This window comes from Hyperolius riggenbachi, chromosome 5, assembly GCF_040937935.1.
Source record: "Hyperolius riggenbachi isolate aHypRig1 chromosome 5, aHypRig1.pri, whole genome shotgun sequence".
NCBI lineage: Eukaryota > Metazoa > Chordata > Amphibia > Anura > Hyperoliidae > Hyperolius > Hyperolius riggenbachi.
Window position 1 is genome coordinate 202,120,580 of NC_090650.1, and position 17,506 is coordinate 202,138,085.

General features: G+C 42.9%; 1 protein-coding gene across 3 annotated transcripts in view; it reads right to left on the minus strand.

Moving 5' to 3' along the window:
- Positions 1–17,506, minus strand: part of PDE1C (phosphodiesterase 1C) — a 1,357,122-nt gene that overhangs the window by 1,118,422 nt on the left and 221,194 nt on the right. The window contains exon 1 of one of the 3 annotated variants that reach the window (XM_068236577.1): positions 13,555–13,766. The exons of the other annotated variants lie outside the window; for them this stretch is intronic. Within the exon in view, the coding sequence (XP_068092678.1) occupies positions 13,555–13,639 (85 nt within the window). The 5' untranslated portion in view covers positions 13,640–13,766. Of the gene's footprint in view, positions 1–13,554; positions 13,767–17,506 lie in introns of those variants that run through there. 3 annotated transcript variants of the gene reach the window in all.

Below are 17,506 nucleotides of genomic sequence, written 5' to 3' on the forward strand. Positions count from 1 at the left end.
CTAACTATCGCCTATTTATCGCACATTTATTGCATGGATTTCTCTCTGTTGATATTTCATCCTATACTTCTGGAGAATTGCTATTTGGAGATATCACAGGAAGTAAATTACCTCCCATGAGATAAATAGGTTGGTAACCTCTGGTGAATTGAGGCTATTGTTTTTATTACCTGGTCCCTTTAAAACCAGAGCAACACAAGTGCAGAAAGTGTGGAAGGGATTTCCATGTGTACAGGATTATTTGTTTCCTGTGCACAGTAACAACAGCATTATCATTTTTAATTCTTCAAGCAGTCATATTGCCAGCAGAAAAACAAACATTCCCTCTCCATAAGCTATCAGGGGAATCCAGACAATAACTGGAAACAAATCACTATCCAAATGACTATCCACTTCTGAAGTTTCAGTTTCAAACAAAACAACCTCAGTTTTTTAACATGCACATTTATGATAAAATGCTGCTACAAAAAGTACACTGTAATCACAGTGATAGCACTGTGATTAAAGGCAATGAAGGATAATTATGACTGCAATATTTTAGATAATGATGATTTAGTACATATAGAGTTGACAGTTGTCATTCTTATATAAAGACTAAAGAGTAAGTGAACTTCTAAGATGGTCGCTTTCTCAATTCTTCTGTCCTTCGCAGCTGTAAAGTAAATGATGGTTTCTACCTGAGGGAACTGTGCACCTACTTCCCACTGCTTCATGCTAAAAACTGTGGATGTGTTGTGGCTGCTACTTCAAACACACAGTGTGGCAATGTACTAAGGGAGGTGACATTACCATTACTCTCAAGTCTTTCCCCCCTTGTACACTATTACAACACAAAAAGGGAGATGAAAGTTAGTAGGCCAAATTTATCAATAGTGTCTGAGACGAAAACTGTTTAAAAACAAGAGGGGTAAAGCAGGAGTTTCTGGTTTGATTGACATCACTATTAAGTCCATCCTTCCCTAAGAAGTGCTCTGACTGCTGCTGTTTTTCCTTTAAAAATACTATTGTGAGTCTCCTTTTCCTGTTAAAGCTGCTACAGCACATCTTACCTCATTCAGAGAATTCCATCACAGACTGCACCAATTCTGAGAATCCTACTTAAAGAGGAACTCCAGTGAAAATAATGTAATGGAAAAAGTGCTTCATTTTTACAATAATTATGTATACATGATTAAGTCAGTGTTTGCTCATTGTAAAATCTTTCCTCTCCCAGATTCACATTCTGACATGTATTACATGGTGACATTTTTACTGTGGGCAGGTTATGTAGCTGTTTCTAGCTGTTCTGGCTTTAACAGACAGCTGTAAACAGCCATTTCCTGTCTGTGAACATTGTTACATTGTGGCAGTTTGCCCAGAGTACCGCGGTACCAAAGCCTCTTTTGGGAGGGGTTTCAGCACAAAATCAGTCATACAGCGCCCCCTGATGGTCTGTTTGTGAAATGCAATAGAATTGTCATGTAAAAGGGGGTATCAGCTACTGATTGGGATAAAGTTAAATTCTTGGTCGGAGTTTCTCTTTAAAGGACCACTGTCGCGGAAATCATAACATTTTAAGTACATATAAACATATACAAATAAGAAGTACATTTTTTACCAGTCATATACAGGTACCTGTCAGAATTCTACTACCTACTGGAAGTGACAGCAACACAGGAGAAAAGTAATTTATGGGTCATTTTACTCTGGAAGTAGCATACATGTTATTTGCATGTTTACATTTATTTTTAATTTTACATTTTTTCACGATAGTGGTCCTTTAATAAAAAAAAATCTTAGTTGCTTTGTTGCTTTCAGCAAAAAAAGAACCCTTTATTCAGTTATGTAAGGAATAAAACATTCCATAAAGACAAACTGGCAGTTTAGTACCTCAATGTGTCACCTTTGCATGAGATTTAGAAGGGGTAACAACCATTTCTTATTTCTATGACAGATTAGCCCTGGTTTTGCACTGATCTACCAGTACGACATTTCTAGAGATTGTGATAAGGGAAAGTTCACCGCTGCACTGTGAGCTGCCAGAGACAGTGCTGGACCCTTAGCTGCTTAATCCAGTCAAAGTGCAAAGTAGTAAGGAAGGTCCGCAACAATGTCTCTTTCCAATGCTCAATCTTTATTCAGGACATTTCCTCATGACAGTAAAAAAGCACAGCTGACATGTTTCGGGCCAAACATGCCCTTAATCATAGCTAAAAGACACAGCTGATCTCCTTTGCTTTAATAGGTAGTGACAGACCAGGGCGGAGCACAGACCACTCCTCAGAGGGAGGGGTCAAAGGCAAATGTCATGCTCCACACATATGGAGGTCACACCATATATAGACATATGTTTAATACTCTAAAAGCCATACAAATAAAGCATAAAAACAAAAATTAAGCACAAATAGAAAAGGAACAACAAAATTATGGAGTCACGCAAGTGGTATAGGGGCACAAACAAAACAAAAAGCCAGATACACGCTATGGAATATAAAGCCAGACATGTTACCCCCATGTACCTCCCGGAAATGTTTCGCTACTTTATATTCCAGGGCATAGAGAGGGTCTTTCTACCCAAGAGAGGAGGGGATCTACTGTCTTTAATTCGAAAAAGAGAGGCCCTATGGATCTTCCGCCTTGGAACCAGAGCCCCAATGGAACTAAATGCAAGGTGGGACCTGGCTCTAGTGACAGTTTAACACATATATTTTTTCAATTGTGAACATTTGTTTGAGGCACTATAGCGTGTATCTGGCTTTTTGTTTTGTTTGTGCCCCCATACCACTTGCGTGACTCCATAATTTGGTTGTTCCTTTTCTGTTTTTGCTATTGTACTGTGTATGGGCACCATTACACTAACTGATATGCCTAACTACTAACACTAATTCTACAACTGTTTCACCTATGTCTAACTGAACACTTATGTTGCCAAGCATTCCTGCCAATATGCCTAACAATATCCAGCTACAGTGGTGGGATAAGGAGCATGGTAAAACATCTACTCTTGCACTTGGGCCAGGGGGCCTTCCACTGAGCTGTATAGTAGATCTTTATATGGTTACTCAGCAACATGGTCCCTAGGTTGTTAATATACCTGCCTAATGTAAGATGCTATATTGACACATGTTGCAGATGACTATGATTTAGTTAGAACTTGAGTTAGTATAGAAAAAAAACATTTTCAGACATGGCCCATAAACACAGACCATCGACAATGAACCACCCTGATCTTTCTCCCCTGGTTTGTCCTGCTCCTCAGAGGAAAGTTAGGTTTGGGTGTCAGAGAAAAGTATGTCTTGGTTCTCTCCCTCTAGCTGGTCCTGTCTACTCTCTCCACCATATTTATGCTTACCAACGCAGACCCTTCCTTTTGGTCTCTCTGAAAAAAAGTATGTTGTTCATGGGTTGTGCATGGATGCATATTAAGTGGATTATTTATTTATTGATTTGTTGCAGCAGTAACATTATCTTGTAAGAGGGACATAAGAAATAACATATCTCCTTTATATCTGGGTGGAAGCAGAACGATATTCAGACAGAGTCGGCAACAAGATCAGATGGGCATAGGTACAGAATCAGTGAGAGTAAGAATAGTCAGACTAGCCAGAGTCATACACAGATAATAAACAGTATAATAAACAGTATAAAGAACAATCCCCGGTTTCCTCCCGGATCAAAGCACACCGGATCTAACTAGGGTCTGAGCGCTAACACTAAGTGATCGCAATAGCAGACAACGTCTGACTGAATCCTCTGGGCTTAAGAGCCCGAGGAGACCCTGAGGCACGCCCCCCCCCCCCTGCGCCCGGCCAATCAGCGGCGGCGGCTGCATGACGTGACGTCAGCCGACCCGCAGGTCAGCTGAGAAGTCTCTTCGCCGCATAAAGGTCGTGACGGTGCGCGCACGCACACGTGTCAATGCGACCCTATGAGCGGCAGACAAACCCGTCCTCGGCGTGCTAGACGCCCGAGGCACGGGTGACCGGACAGGCAGGGAGACGGAGGCAGCTGCGGTGACGGTGCTGTTCACCGCAGCTTCCCCACTGTTTGTTACAGTACCCCCCCCCCTTGAGGTGTGGACTCCGGACACATCCTACATGGCCTTTCAGGATGCAACCTATGGAACTCTCGTCTCAAGTCCTCAGCATGCATACGATGACCCGGCACCCAAGACCTCTCTTCAGGACCATACCCTTCCAATGAACCAAATGCTGAAGCGAATTGCGCACCCAGCGAGAACCTAAAATTCGCTCAATCTTGTATTCAGGTTCACCATCGATCACCACGGGGGGAAGGAATCCGCATTCACAGCTGACTTCAATAGAGACACGTGAAAGGACTGTACACCTTTCATACAAGATGGCAGCGAAATGAGATACGTGACATGATTAATTTTTTTGGACACGGGGTATGGGCCTATAAATCTGGGGCCCAATTTGGCCGAGGGTTGTTTCAACGCCAGATGCCGGGTTGAAACCTACACCATGTCCCCAGGAACAAACTCCCATTCTACAGATCGCTTCCTATCAGCTTGTCTTTTCTGGGTTAAAAAGGCCTTTTCCAGATTTCTTTTAACCATAGTCCAGATCTCCCTAAAAGATCTCTGCCAATCTTCCATCGCAGGAAGAGAAGAGGACACTACTGGTAACAGGGAAAATTTAGGAGATCTCCCCGAGACCACCTGGAAAGGAGAGAATCCTGAAGATGTACTTTTTAGATTGTTATGTGCAAATTCCGCATACGGCAGGAATTTTGCCCATTCCAACTGAGCATCGGCCACATAGCACCTAAGAAACTGTTCAAGTGACTGGTTGACCCTTTCGGTTCGCCTATTGGTCTGTGGGTGATAGCCGGACGAAAATGACAGGTTCATTCCCAGATGATGACAAAACGCTCTTCAGAACCTGGACACGAATTGGACTCCCCTATCTGACACTACATTTTCTGGTATCCCACGCAACCGAAAACGTGTTGGATGAAGAGATCTGCCAGTTCCTGAGCTGAGGGGAGTCCGTCCAGTGGAATAAAATGAGCCATTTTGCTGAACCTGTCGACTACCACCCAGATGACTGTTTTACCCTCAGATCTAGGAAGTTCGCCTACAAAGTCCATGGACAGATGGGTCCATGGTTGTTTAGACACCGGCAATGACTGGAGCGTGTCCCCGCCGGAGCCTGTCTGGAAGGTTTATTTCTGGCACAGATTGAACAATCTCTGACGAAGTCCTTACAGTCTGTGACCAGGGATGGCCACCAGACGCATCTAGCAAGCAAATCCTGCGTTCTAGCCATCCCAGGATGCCCTGCATTCTTATGTGCATGAAACAGTTGTAATAGTTGCAAGCGATAATGCAGTGGCACAAACAGAACCCCATCTGGTTTCCCCTCGGGAATGTCCTGTTGATAGGGACCCAATGTAGACAACCAATCCTCCCATGTGTCAGTGGCTGCTATGACCACTTTCTCGGGCAGGATGTTCTCAGAGGTTAGTGGCTGTACTGTCTCAGGCTCAAAACATCTAGACAGGGCATCTGCCTTGATGTTTTTACTCCCTGGCTTATAGGTAATGATGAACCTGAATCTCGAGAAAAATAAAGACCAGCGAGCTTGTCGGGGGCTAAGTCTCTCGGCCCCCTCAATATATTCAAAATTCTTGTGGTCCGTATAGACCGTAAACGTATGTTCTGCCCCTTCGAGCCAATGGCGCCATTCCTCAAACGCGAGTTTGATGGCCAACAACTCTTGGTTACCAATATCATCATTTCTCTCGGCGGGAGAAAACTTCAGAGAGAAAAATGCACATGGATGCAATCTGCTCTGAAGACCAGAGTGTTGAGGCAGTACAGCCCCAACCCCAACCTCTGATGCATTTACTTCCACAATAAAGGGAAAAGTGACATCGACATGCCGTAAAATGGGGGCGGAACAAAACAACCTTTTCAATGATGAAAAGGCTGAATGCGCTTCAGCTGACCAATTATAAGTGTCTGCCCCTTCTTGGTAAGTTCCGTGAGAGGAGACACTACAGAAGAAAATCCCTTGATGAATTTTCTATAATTGGCAAAGCCAAGGAACCTCTGGAGTGCCTTCAGCCCTAAAGGCTGTGGCCACTCCAGCACAGCAGATACTTTTTTAGGGTCCATGGAGAGTCCGGCGGTAGAAATCATATATATCCCAAAAACGGAACCTCAGTTACTTCAAAGTGGCATTTCTCTAGTTTTGCATATAGAGAATTCTGCTTCAGTTACCTTAAAACAAACTTTACATGCTCCCTGTGTTCAGCCAAATTGGGTGAGAATATAAGTATGTCATCCAGGTAAACAAGGACGAACCGCCCTAGGACTTCTCTGAAGACCTCTTTGATAAACTCCTGGAAGATGGCGGGAGTGTTACACAACCCGAAGGGCATGACTAGATACTCGTAGTGCCAGTCCGGTGTGTTGAACGCCGTCTTCCATTCGTCACCCTCCCTTATGCGTACCAGGTTGTATGCTCCTCTTAGGTCGAGTTTAGAGAAGATACATGCATCTGTAACCTGGGAAAACAAGTCATCGATTAAAGGGAGTGGGTAACAATTTCTTAGAGTAATCTTGTTTAACCCTCTGTAATCAATACATGGCCGGAGCCCACCGTCCTTCTTTTGTACAAAAAAAGAATCCTGCTCCGGCCAGAGATTTTGAAGGACGGATGAAGCCCTTTGCCAAGTTTTCTTTAATGTAATCTTGCATAGCAAGTTTTTCAGGACCAGAAAGGTTATATAAATGGCCTCTAGGGGGCATACAACCTGGTCTTAACTCAATGGGACAGTCAAAACTTCTATGCGGAGGAAATTTGTCTGCCGCTTTGGGGCAAAAGACATCAGTGAATTCAGTATATGGTGCGGGCAATCCTTCCATTTGAACCTTGGTAATGCAAAGAGCAACTTTCTCCAAGCAATGATGATGACAGAAGGAGGACCAGCTTAATAGCTGCCCAGAACTCCAGTCAATCTGAGGGGAATGCTTTTGCAACCATGGCATACCCAGGATCACTGTGGAAGTGGCCATCTTGAGCACAAAAAATTGTACTTGCTCTTTATGAAGTACCCCCACTTGACATAACAATACAGGAGTCTGGGACAGAGGTTGTTTCCCCTGAAGTGGAGAGTCATCCACTGCAGTAACAAAAATCTGTCTGTTCAAAGAAAGAATGGGAATTCCCAAACTCATAGCGAAATCATAATCTATAAAATTGGCTGCTGAGCCCGAGTCTATGAATGCCTGGGTAGACAAAACTCGATCTTCCCAGGTAATAGAACACGGGAGAAGTAAACGATTCTCATTTAGAGGTAACACTGGCTCGCCTAGGGTAGTACCTCTAGCTTCACCTAGGCGGCATAGTTTTCCGCCTTCTTGGGGCAATTCTGTACCACATGGCCCTTCTCCGCACAGTATAAGCAGAGCCTCTCTGTTCGTCTACGATTTTTCTCTGCCTCAGACAATTTGGAATGTCCGATCTGCATCGGCTCATCCCGAGGGAGAGAAGGAGATGGAGAAGGAGAGGTGACAGAGACAGATCTCCCCGAGAATCTACCTCGAGTTTGTCTCTGATAACTAGAGATGAGCGTAACGACCTAATTACGATTTCGCGAAATTTCGCGTAATTAGTGTAATTACGATTATGGCCGTAAGTACATAATCGTAATGAAGAAGGATTTCGCGAAATTTCGCGTAAGCGTAATTTTCGCGTAATTTTCGCATTACAATGGGTATTTGTTCATGCCGTAATTTCGCATTAAACGCTACCGTAATTTCGCATTAAACCGTAACGCTCCGTATAATATAAAAAAGCCGCCGACTTTAAGGGTTAATAGCAAAGCCCCCTTAAATGCTAAGAGCCTCAAATTTGGAGAATATATTAAGGAGATCAGGAGGAATAAGAGGAAAAATTTTTTTTTCAAAAAGACCTTATAGTTTTTGAGAAAATCGATGTTAAAGTTTCAAAGTAAAAATGTATACATTTAAAAACCCGCCGACTTTAATGGTTAATAGCAAAGCCTGCTTAAAGTTTAGGAACACCAAATTCCTAGGGTATATTAAGGGGATCAGTGGGAATAAGAGGAAAATTTTTTTTTCAAAAAGACCGTATAGTTTTTGAGAAAATCGATTTTTAAGTTTCAAGGGCAAAAATGTCTTTTAAATGCGGAAAATGTCAGTTTTTTTTGCACAGGTAACAATAGTGTATTATTTTCATAGATTCCCCCAAGTGGGAAGAGTTTTACTTACTTCGTTCTGAGTGTGGGAAATATAAAAACAAAACGACGTGGGGTCCCCCCTCCCAGACCTCTTTAACCCCTTGTCCCCCATGCAGGCTGGAATAGCCAGAATGCGGAGCACCGGCCGCGTGGGGCTCCGCACCCTGACTATACCAGCCCGCATGGTCCATGGATTGGGGGTCTCGGAAGGGGAGGGGCAGCCAAGCTTTCCCCTCCCCCTCCGAGCCCTTGTCCAATCCAAGGACAAGGGGCTCTTCTCCACCTCCGATGGGCGGTGGAGGTGGAGGCCGCGATTTCCTGAGTGGGGGGTTCATGGTGGAATCTGGGAGTCCCCTTTAAAAAGGGGTCCCCCAGATGCCCACCCCCCTCCTAGGAGAAATGAGTATAGAGGTACGTGTACCCCTTACCCATTTCCTTTAAGAGTTAAAAGTAAATAAACACACAAACACATAGAAAAAGTATTTTAATTGAACAAAAAACATAACCACGAAAAAAGTCCTTTAATATTCTTAATTAACCATTAATACTTACCTGTCCCTTTAAATAAATGATCCCACGCAATGTCCTCGGAAATGTTCTATCAGTTACAATGTAACAAAGTTATTACAATGTAACAACTTTGTTACATTGTAACTACGCCGCACCCGACGTCACTCATTTAAGGGGGCTTTGCTATTAACCCTTAAAGTCGGCGGCTTTTTTATATTATACGGAGCGTTACGGTTTAATGCGAAATTACGGTAGCGTTTAATGCGAAATTACGGCATGAACGAAACGCGAAATTTCGCGTTGAAAATTACGCTTACGGTATTTTCAATTACGATTTTAATGGCAATTTCGCTACGCTAATTTCGCATCGTAATCGCAAATTTCGCATGCGTAATTATAGTAATGCGAAATTACGAAAATTTCGGCTCAACTCTACTGATAACGAAACCGGCGATCTATTTTAACGGCTAATGAGATCACATCCTCAATAATCTTAGGTTCTGGATGACTCAACATAAGATCAGAAACCGCATCAGATAATCCCGTTAAAAAACAATCCAATAGGGCAAACTGTCCCCACCTAGCTGACACAGCCCATCTTCTAAATTCTGCAGCGTACGTCTCAACGGTGTTATGCCCCTGCCTGAGGGTTTTGAGTTTCCTGTCAGCCGTAACTGCTAAATCGGGATCGTCATATATAATCGCCATGGTTTTAAAAAATTCCTGAACAGATGCTAACGCCTCATGACCACTAGGGAGACTGTAAGCCCATGTCTGCGAATCCCCGGATAATAAAGTTTTAATAAAAGTCACTCTCTGACTCTCAGACCCTGATGACGTAGGTCGTAACTCAAAATACGAAAGGCAGCGATTTCTGAAATTCTGAAAATCATACCTGTGCCCTGAAAACTTTTCAGGGAGAGGTATCCTGGGCTCAATAACAACAGGGGATGGCACTGGTGAATTAGTTGCTTGAAGGGTGTGCACCACCTCAGACAACTGGTTGATCTGTGTCTGTTGAGCGTTAACCGTGTTGGTTAGGCCGTTAACGGCCGTGGTCAAAAGTTCAACCTGACTGCACAGTGCCTCCATAGACAATTTTTGGTCTGCTGTTCTGTAACAATAGGTGTCAGCAAATACAGAGTTCTGATTATTTGGTGATCTGCAGTATCACCAAACAATGCAGATCTGCAGAATCACCAATAACCCAAATATAGCAACACTAAGGATTTAACGTGACCTTGGTCACACTTTATTGCACTGAGTGTAGTGATTGGTGCAAACAGTAAGTACTGATAGGTTTAGCAATACCTCACCAGAGGAGCTGGTGGGTACTAACAGTACGGAGACCCTCACCAGAGACCAGGGCTCCCTGGTGAGAGTAGAGAGGTCGGCAGCAAGATCAGATGGGCAAAGGTACAGAATCAGTGAGAGTAAGAATAGTCAGACTAGCCAGAGTCATACACAGATAATAAACAGTATAAAGAACAATCCTATCACTGTGTGAAATCCCCGGTTTCCTCCCGGATCAAAGCACACCGGATCTAACTAGGGTCTGAGCGCTAACACTAAGTGATCGCAACAGCAGACAACGTCTGACTGAATCCTCTGGGCTTAAGAGCCCTGAGAAGACCCTGAGGCACGCCCCCCCCCCCCCCTGCGCCCGGCCAATCATCGGCGGCGGGCGCATGATGTGACGTCAGCCGATCCGCAGGTCAGCTGAGACGTCTCTTTGACGCATAAAGGTCGCACACGCGTCAATGCGACCCTATGAGCAGCAGACAAACCCGTCCTCGGCGTGCTAGACGCCCGAGGCATGGGTGACCGGACAGGCAGGGAGACGCAGGCAGCTGCGGTGACGGTGCTGTTCGCCGCAGCTGCCCCACTGTTTGTTACAGTAGCATGTTAAATTTACCCACAAACATCACTGATGTTGTTTCTGACATTACCAGAACAAAATGTCTAGAGAATAACTATGACTCAAAACCAAACAGCAACACTAATCCCTAACACAAACAATTCCGTAGGGACATTGCAATAGGTCAGGCAAATGTAAACAAACCTACCAGTTTTTGCACAAAGATAATTTTGCATGTGGTATATTTGGAAAGTGTCTACAGATATATAATCCTATCCAGATCTCTCTGTGTTGCACTGTGAGGTGATGATCAAAGATCATCTTATACATATGAGTATCATGAGCAATATGCTTACCATAATATCATATACACCCTGATACTGTTTCAGTATCATAATGTATACATCTACATTAACTTTCTTCTGTCATATAAAAACAGCAGTTACAAAAGGTGGCCATGGATTCTTCATGCTGGAAACACACACATCAAGTATGGTAGTCATTGTGTAATTATACTTTTATCAGTCTATTCAGCTTTTAGGTAGTCCAGCTGATTTGAAGAGAGAGAGAGAGCTATATGTGTTTGTTCAGCTAGAGCTCAGAAAAGTGCAACTATTACTAGAGAGCTTTGGGGGCTGCCATCTGGAGTCTAAAGTCTCTTTCTAAAATAGCTTATATTGTGTAGTATTGGATGGCAGCCTTTATAGTATGCTATTGGATGGCATCCTTTATAGCGCTCTATTGGATGGCAGCCTTTATAGCATGCTATTGGAAAGCAGCCTTAATAGAACTCTATTGGATGGTAGCCTTAATAGCACTCTATTGGATGGCAGCCTTAATAGAACTCTATTGAATGGCATCCTTTATAGCATTCTATTGGATGGAAGACTAAATAGCTCTCTATTGGATGGCAGCCTTTATAGCATTCTGTTGGATGGAAGCCTTAATAGCGCTCTATTGGATGGCAGCCTTTATAGCGCTCTATTGGATGGAATCCTTAATAGCACTCTATTGGATGTCAGACTTTACAGCACTCTATTGGATGGCAGTCTTTATAGCATTCTCTTGGATGGAAGCCTTAATAGCGCTCTATTGGATGGCAGCCTTTATAGCGCTCTATTGGATGGAATCCTTAATAGCACTCTATTGGATGTCAGACTTTACAGCACTCTATTGGATGGCAGTCTTTATAGCATTCTCTTGGATGGAAGCCTTAATAGCGCTCTATTGGATGGCAGCCTTTATAGCGCTCTATTGGATGGAATCCTTAATAGCACTCTATTGGATGTCAGACTTTACAGCACTCTATTGGATGGCAGTCTTTATAGCATTCTCTTGGATGGCAGCCTGTAAGCGCTCTATTGGATGGCAGCCTTGATAGTGCTCTATTGGTTAGGAGCCTTTATAGTGCTCTATTGGTTAGCAGCCTTTATAGTGCTCTATTGGATGGCAGCCTTTATAGTGCTCTATTGGATGGCAGCCTTTATAGTGCTCTATTGGATGGCAGCTTTTATAGCTCTATGTTGACAGATGTATGTTAAGGCTGCCAAAGACACACAAGAGTGGCTGCATATGCGCGCTGTCTGATTGCTTCTCCAGAGTTCACTCTCTCAGTAAACCCGCAGAGATGAGATGTCACATGATTAGGTGATTGACATGTCATGTCTGTGGGCACCTTTACTCTCAAGGCACCTGTTGAGCTTTGGTGGAACCCTTACAGAAGTATAGAACACACATTTAATGCTACATCATCTTAACAAAAATGAACATTACACAAAGATCCCTTTCTATAACTGCAAAAGATGCTGTAAGCAGAGCGCGAAACCTCATTAACTGAAAGCATGAAAGAGCGCTGCTATACTCTGAAAAGAGCTAGATCTAACTAAAGTAAGATTGCTTTGAACATTAAAATATGCATGAATGTAATAATCCATTTACGAAGTATTCCTGGAGTAATGGCCACATAGCATTTGTGCACATACATTAACTTCCACTTCTCCTGCTGCTATAATGTTACAGGCAAGTGAGTAAATGATTTATTTCACAACGATCACTGGATAAAATCATGTATTTTCTGTAAAGCATTTGTACAGTAAAGAGAGCAGTAGGCAGCTGTGTCTCGGAACAGTCAGGGTGCCACCTCTGTAAGAGCATAATGAGCCCTCAGAAATCAGAACAAGCTGGCAAATTAAGGAGAGATTTGCTAGTGGATGCCAACACCCTAATTAATCAGATGTGAAAAGCTCTATGGCTGCAAGGCAGGTGGAAGCGCTCTGCCTCCAATCCAACTTCATCTCACAGCAAACCCAACTCCGTTAGATTTCATCTCTCTAGCCATCATTGTACCTTTCCATCTATCTACATATGCATGCTATCATTTCAATCAGAACACATGACAGCCAATGTGAAGTACATGAAAAGTTTCAATATAAAAGCAAAACTTACTATAAACACATGCATTTTCTGCTCCTGCATATTGACTTGCTGTTATTTTTTCATCATCATAAATCACCATTGACCTCCAGACACTTAGCTATGTGTTAATGCAATTAAAGCTGTATTCATGTAAAATATGTACAATAAACTATTTATCATAAACTTCTGAAACTTTTTAGACATGAATGCAGGTCACTTTTTTGACTGGAGCGGTAACAGTGATTTTCGGTGATGTTCTGATGGATTGTAAACCTTTTACATAACTAGCTGATTCATACATACATATCAATACTTTAGTTCCCAGAGATGTTACATCAGCAGCTGTGACGGTGATCATATAGCATAACAAAATGCCTTCAATTACCTAAATGGCCTGTTTAGTCTGAGTCAGTAGATAGATGACACTATTCCGATTAAGCAGTAAGTGCTGACATTACAGATGTGGATTAAACATATACAGAACTCTGCACAAGCAATTCTAATGACAGAGATGGTTCTGAACAAACACTGCTATTTTCAGCAAAAGGAAAAGTTCTTACCTATTGTAAAGCTAAAGCCATCAATGCTGAAAGTGGCACTTCTGCATTTTTTAAATCCCTCTTTCCTACTGCTGGGCTCAGTCATGTTTTCCCTATCAGTAGGCAGGTGGAAGTGGCTTTTTTCCTTGTAATAGTTGCGATTCAAAACTGGCTATTAGCCTTCTCTGTGAGTCTGCCTGTGGCAGCACTTACACCCGACTTCACACATCTCCTAATGCAGAGACAGCGGAGACTGTGAGGAAAGCACCCAGCACTATCTCCTCCCACTGAGACTGTCACTGCTCTGGTACTGATGATGTGTTACAGTTCTAAACAATTGCTAAGGGACATAAAGTATATTATAGCACTAATGCCTAATGAATCAGTACCTTAAATGTGTTGGTTCTCTTACAGTGTCAAATTATTATCTATTTCTTTTTGTAAAGTAAGAAAATAAGGCTAGGTTTGGGTTGGACATGGCATTATAGCTATTGAAGCATTCACATCTATTATTTACATGCTGGCTGTTCTGGATACATGAGTTGGAGCAGAGATAATGAAGTTAAGGAATTTTATAAAATGTGCACTGCTAAACATCTGCGCAAACAGAGACCATCTAACCCAAAATAAACTCACTGCAGTAAAACAAAAGCAGAAAATATTCTTGATGTTCATATTCACAGGTGTACATTTATGACAGCTGTTCCTGATGTTCTGGTCCCAATTATTATTATATCAGAGTAACCAAGCAGCTCAGGGTGACCCAAACTACTAGGAATGTATAGGGGGATAAAAGGAACCAAAAAGCCCTCCTACTAAAAAAGCAAAGCTTGGTGTAATTGCCTTCTTAAAACAGAAGGAAATTTGCAATAATTCAGTTAGAAATGAACATTTGTGGTTACCCACAATGCACTACTACTAAATATGCAAATTATCCCTTTTCGCCCTTGTTAAGCCAAGCAAGCATCCAGAACCGCTGGTATATAGCAAGCCTATAGCTTTAAGTTTTACACAGCCATATCAAACCCACATGTAGACAGCCTGTTTCGGACTTTTGGTCCTCATCAGTACATGGCAGGGATTGATAAGGCTGTATAATACTGTTTTTTTAATGCTATCCTTAATGCTAGATACAAAAGCGTTAGGTTCACACTAATGCAGGATACACAACTGTGCGTTCACGTGGTGTCCAGAGCGGATACGCTGTGCAGGGCCGGGCCGAGGCGAGAGAGGCTCCAGCCTCAGGGCGCAGTGTAGGAGGGGGCACACAATTCACTTAGCTATCATTCCCCTATTGTGTTTGAAGCAGAAATACATAAGAAAAGGGCATACATTGCAGCAAGCCAGATAACTAGAAATTAAGGTGTTGCGGACCCTGGGACGCCTCTTAGTCTAATAGCAATCAGTGTGTGACGGTTGGGGTAGGAGGGATGGAGGGGCACACTTTGGTGTCTCGGCCTTGGGTGCTGGAGGACATTGTCTCGGCTCTGACGCTGTGCCACCTTCACAGCATCCGGCGTGATGTTCACACTCACCAGTGTGCATCTGGCCCGCTGCCATAGTCCTCCATTCTGTTGACACCACGTTCTGGGCTAGGGAACAAGTGTCAGTAAACTCAGAGCCTCGGCAGAAACATGGGGCTATCATTGGATAGATCAATGGGAATCCTCCCTAGAAAGAGGTAAGATTCTCATTGGTCCACCATTTAGTGAAGCAATGATAAGACTCCCTGGTGCTAGGGAGGATTCCCATTGGTCTTTTTCAATTTAATGATCGCCCTACAGTTCGGCCAGAACTCCGTTACCAGCCCTGGTCCCCGAGATCAGCAGCGTTCAGTGCACGTGGAGAACCCAAATAGCAAACAAAGACACAGAAGACAGGTGAGTAGAACGGAGGGGGGGAATGGCCTAGCGGGAACGGACACTCTCCTTCCCGTAGATTTGCACTTATTCCGTGAGCATCCACAGTGTATGTGAGCTCCAGAAAAATCGCACTGTATGAACGTGCGCTCCGCAGCAACTTCTCACTCCATTCTACTGTAAGTGGAAAGTGTCAACGTATCCTATGCTAAATGTGGGATCCGTTTACACATGTACTTCTGCCCCACTAGATTGGACAGTTTTCCGCCTTGCTGGATCGTAATGTGGTTTGGTCCTAGTATGAACGAGCCCTAAAGATTCATTCGCACTTCAGAATAAACTGCCACTAATAATAAACTGCTCCTCTATTAAATTTTATGTCTGATAAGGCTTTCAATGAATAAGCTGTCCAGAATCCCGTTAGGCAAATTTCACCTAGACTAAAGAGCTTTTGAATGGGTGTGATACCACTGATGCAGACTACATTATTTCCCTGGGGGATTGTTCTTGACACACCCTCTTGATAAAGAAGTGTTCCATAATGATTTCTCCTGATGAAGTGGACAGTTGATTAATGAAATGTATTAAGCCTAAATTACTCAGCAAACCCCATTACCATTAAAAAGTTAGTCTGTCTTCCTATTTTTTCGTTTTCATTGTTTCAGAGGCATAGTGAATATCTCATTCTGGTACGGCAATACCTATTTCAGATGTCCCTTAGTGTAGGGTATCAAACATGTATATTGACAATGTAATGTAATGATATAGGCTGAAGCGATTGTTCAAAAGAGCATGTGAACATTATGATTTTAAAGCTGTATTATATTGTAGGTTATGCAATTTGAGACAAAACTAAATTTTTTATGTAAATGAAAGACGTTTCACAAAAATATCGACCTAACATTGGATTACAAGTCAAGTACCGTAACCTTGAAACTTGTAACCTTGTAACCTTGTAACCTGAAAAAAAGTCCCTTTTGACCATTCCCTCCCCTTTTCTGTCCCACGTCAATTGAAAGTGTTTTGGTTAGACATGTTAGGCCAGTAGATGTCTGACAGATTTCATAAAATTGATCAAATCATTTCAAGAAAATCAATACATATAACCTCAGTTCTAAATTGTTTGCTGTCTAAAGCTAGGCCAATAAACCCCTCCATCTCAAGAAGTGTCATTATTACAGTCAAACCCTACCCCCCAACCACCAAGTGTGGCTAGATTCTGTGGCAGCGCCCAATGTCACATGACATGCATCAGAAGCCTACAGAGGGGTGCTTCTGAATGATGATAGACTACAGTGTGGAAGAGGAGAGGATCCAGTGCTGGAGTAGGTAAGGTAATCCTGGCTCACTGCAGCCTCTCTGCTAGTTAGATTTTTTTTAAATTTATATTTTAGATTCGCTGCAATTTCGATTTTGTGGCCTAAACCACATGATTCAGAGAGTTTGATGATTGGGTCGACCTTGGACACATGTATGGCCAGCTTTAGTTAGCACTCAACTTCTGTCAAAAGAAGGGTGGACGCTAAAAACTCCTCAGCAAAATGTGAAAAGTCATGTTAAATGATGGAGACCCACCTCTGTGGAAAACTGAACCTTGCTTTAGTATTTGAACCCTTTAAACATTTTTCTTTTTCATTTATTTATTTATTTATTGTATTTATAAAGCGCCAACATATTACGCAGCGCTGAACATTAATTTAGGTTACAGACAATATTTAGGGGTGACATACAGCAATATGACAATACAGGAATACAAGAAAACCAGATCACACACCATAGTATGAGTACCAGGTAATGCTTAGTCAGTCACTGGAGGGGAGCATGGAGATTAGGCAAGTTAGGTTCACTCAGATGCATAGCATAGGTGCACAGTAATGGAGGTGCAAGATCAGGGAGGACACAAAAGGAGGAGGACCCTGCCCAAAGGCTTACAATCTAGAGGGAGAGGTAAGGACACGAATGGTAGGGGACCAGAGTTCAGCTGTGGGTTTAGAGCACTTGTGAGGGGTAGTAGGCCAGAGTGAAAAGGTGAGTTTTGAGGGCTTTCTTGAAGATGTTGAAGGAGGGGGCTGCCCTAATGGGTGGAGGTAGGAAGTTCCATAGTGTTGGAGCAG